The 3,695-nt window shown below is 35.4% G+C and overlaps 1 protein-coding gene across 1 annotated transcript; it reads left to right on the plus strand.

The window, feature by feature from the left end:
- The first annotated feature begins 487 nt into the window (after positions 1-487).
- LOC137826851 (putative glycerol-3-phosphate acyltransferase 2) lies at positions 488-2,685 on the plus strand. Its single transcript, XM_068632999.2, has 2 exons — positions 488-1,211; positions 1,486-2,685. Exons 1-2 carry the CDS (start codon positions 606-608, stop codon positions 2,383-2,385), a joined length of 1,506 nt encoding a protein of 501 aa, XP_068489100.2. The 5' UTR covers positions 488-605; the 3' UTR covers positions 2,386-2,685.
- The last annotated feature ends 1,010 nt before the right edge of the window (positions 2,686-3,695 follow it).

The raw sequence follows: 3,695 nt of genomic DNA on the forward strand, positions 1-3,695 counted from the left end.
CGTTGTCATTTCGAACTCACTCAATCATTTGTCTTTCCCTTAGCAAAATTGATCCCTATAAGTGAAAATTTAAGTTTTCCGGCTTCACCTATTTCAGTAATCGCTTTGCTATCCTTCCAATGAGTATAACACATTTGTTCAACTTATCGCATGGAAAGTTTTTCCCTGTTTTATTTTTCTTCTTCCCACTTTTTTTCATTTTTACCCCAAATTCAATCCGAAATTGTTTGATGATTACACTTGTCGATGAAAGATCTAGATAGGTAATGTAGCCATTAAATGTGAAAATTGAATTAGTTGGGTAAGCAGGTGAAGGTGTGACACTGAATACTAGTGCGTTGTGACCTCGTGGGGATGATTAATAGTGCCTTTATTAGCTTTCAGCTACGTCAACGTAACCCCAAAGTTGATACCAACGAAGCTGTGCTAATTGCGAAGCCATTCAATGATGGACACATAACCTCTCAGTCACGCACCAATTTCCTTATTTATTTCTTAGGCGTCACACCCATCTAGTGAAGTGAAGCATGCAAAAGATAAAACTGCTTTTTAGTGTTGAAAGTTGAAGGCCAGAACATAGCCAAAAACATTTCCTTTGAGGCACAATGAACCCCAGCTGCACTAGCAAGATAAAAACGGCTTCTCTTGTCCACAAAACGCAAGAACTGACCAATAAAACAGTGGTTTTTGAATTTGAGGGTACCCTGTTACGATCAACTTCACTGTTCTCTTACTTCATGCTGGTTGCTTTTGAAGCTGGTGGGTTGCTTAGATCTCTCATTTTGTTTCTTTCATACCCTTTGGTGTGGCTGCTGGGTGAAGACCAACTTGGCTTGAAGATTATGGTTTTCTTGAGCCTTTTTGGCATCAGAAAGGACACGTTTAGAATAGGATCAGCTATTCTGCCAAAGTTCTTTCTAGAAGATGTGGGGTGGGAAGGTTTTGAAGCTGTTATGCGGTATGAGAAAAAGGTGGCATTGAGTAAGTTGCCTAGGGTCATGGTTGAAGGTTTCTTGAAGGACTACTTAGGGGTTGAGGGTGTTGTAGCAAGAGACATTAAGTCCTTTAAAGGGTACTTTTTGGGATTGTTCGAGGAAAGGAAAGAAAACAACACTCATTTATACGAGGCAAAAGCAGACCATGAAAAACCTATCGGTATCACTGGTAGCCATATTGGGTATATTGAACAACAACTTTCCCCTGAATTCAAGGTTTGTCTAGCAAATACATAAATTCATATATGTGCACTCTCATATCATGCTTTTTTTTATACCAGATATAAAGGTTTTAAATTAGTGTTGTAATTATTTTTATGAACAATTCTTATAAACTTGAGAAATTGTGAACAAAGTTATTGTATTCGAGGTCACAGTGTGTCAGTAACTCAAAATCTGAACCTCGTGGTTAAAATTACTATCACGGTCTATTTTTGAAAACCTTGCTAAATATGCAACTCCATTTTTCTAACGGGTTCTGTGTCTGCAGAAGGATTGCCTAATTCTAAGCTCGCAGGAGAGGAGAAATTGGCATGTCCTTCCAAAAGAGAGGTATCCAAAGCCTTTGATCTTCCATGATGGAAGGTTGGCTTTCAGGCCAACCCCAGCCTCTACTTTGGCTTTCTTCATGTGGCTACCCCTTGGACTATTCCTTTCCATCTTCAGATTCACATTTGGCATTGCGCTTCCCTTCAATGTGTCTGCTCCAATATTGGCCTTCTCAGGGACAAGAACAACCGTTTCAAGACCCGAGAGCCCTTTGTCTTTGGTCCCAAATGAGGAAAACCAAAAGGGCATGCTCTATGTGTGCAACCATAGAACCTTGCTTGACCCACTTTACATTGCATATGTCTTGGACAAACCTCTCTCTGCAGTCACATACAGCTTGAGTAGATTCAACGAGCTTGTTTCCCCCATCAGAACTGTAAGACTAACAAGGGACAGAGAGAGAGACAGAGCGACGATGGAGAAATTGATGAGCCTAGGCAACCTTGTGGTGTGTCCTGAGGGAACAACTTGCAGGGAACCTTATTTGTTAAGGTTCAGTCCTTTGTTTGCTGAGCTCACAGATGACATTGTTCCTGTGGCTGTTGATGTGACGGTTAGCATGTTCTACGGAACAACAGCTAGTGGGCTCAAATGTTTGGACCCCTTTTTTCACCTCATGAACCCAAATCCTACCTACTTCATAGAAATCCTAGACCAGTTACCTCGGTCACAAACATGTCACGAAGGTGGGAAATCAAGAATCGAAGTTGCCAATTCTGTGCAACGTGAGATTGCGAATGCGTTAGGATTTGCATGCACCAGCTTGACCAGAAAAGACAAGTATATGATCTTGGCTGGTAACGAGGGAGTCAATGAAGGGCCTTGCCATAACTGCAACTAGCTACCACCTTTGTGTTAGACAAGGGAGAAAGCAACCCAGCTATGTTAATTTTTTTATAATCTCAGTGACATTTACTTAGAGATGGATTTCACAGTCATTAAGAACTATATAACCATTTTTTTACGTCTTATTTTGGTTTAGATTCAAATAGAAGGCAGTGTTGTAGTGGGTTATCTATGTGATGAAACTTACGTGTTTACTTTTTTATGCTGTTGTACACTACTAAATTTGCTCGAATACTCTTCCGGTTTAGGAGAGTATTGCAGTTGATAATTCTCTATTATTTTCCAATAAGCTTTTTTTTATTAAAGATGTGGAGTAAAAATTGGAGAACTATTAAACGTACACCTATAATTATCTAACAACTTATTTCCACCATTATTTTGTTATCTACTTTTCTCGTCACACCGAGAAATATTTAAAATATTAAATATATATATGTATATATATATATATAAAAAGTTGAGGTGGTAAAACTTTCAAACCCTAAATAAAAACAAGAGTATATAAATTTATTACTTTATGTCTCACTATTTATATATATATATATATATATATAATTTAAAAAGTTGTGTATCTTCAATTCATAATTTATATATAAATGTATAAAAAATAATGAACTGGTATCATTCATTACCATTACAATAAAATTAAATAATTCAATTTATATATTACTTTAACTAATTATTTAATGAATTATTATAGTATGTTTATGTAACATGAGAAAGAAAGGAAACATCTCTATCAATGTTAACCAACCCACCTCATTATGAGTGGATCAAGATCGGTGGTGAATAAGTTTACGGTGTCGTTTGACTTACACTCCAAATCCATCAATTTTTACCCATTTAAATTTAGAGATAGGTTGAGAGGAGCTCGAATGGTCGTTGAAAAATTTGATAGATTTTTTTTTTTTTTTTGCAACATTTCATTAATGAATATTTTCAAATATAACTTTGAACTAACATACTTTTGTTGTGAAGTAGGTGGTGAATTACATTTAATGAATCCAAAGATTTTGTGTTGTGTGACAAAGTTATTTGTATTATTTATTCTTGAAAATTTATAAAAATATTTAAGGTTAAAATGGTAGTTAAATTTGTTAATATGTTATCAACAAAAGTTTTTTTTTTTAATTGAGTGACTACTCTAAATGTTGAATTGTCAAGTGAATATGTTAAAATAACTTACAAATTTGTTTGAGTGTTTTTTATTTGTTCAACTATTTTTCTAATAGATTGAAATCACTTATCTTCTCAAACAATTTTATTAGTTTATTTTAACAAGCTGAAACTATGATTTAATATGTG

The sequence above is a fragment of the Phaseolus vulgaris genome, chromosome 8 (genome assembly GCF_051622355.1).
Source record: "Phaseolus vulgaris cultivar YP4 chromosome 8, ASM5162235v1, whole genome shotgun sequence".
Classification (NCBI taxonomy): Eukaryota; Viridiplantae; Streptophyta; class Magnoliopsida; order Fabales; family Fabaceae; genus Phaseolus; species Phaseolus vulgaris.

Bases quoted from the DNA above. Each gene is read 5' to 3' on its own strand.
- LOC137826851 (XM_068632999.2), top strand. From the start codon at position 606: ATGAACCCCAGCTGCACTAGCAAGATAAAAACGGCTTCTCTTGTCCAC. The intron at 1,212-1,485 runs GTTTGTCTAGCA...CTGTGTCTGCAG, and splicing joins AACTTTCCCCTGAATTCAAG to AAGGATTGCCTAATTCTAAG.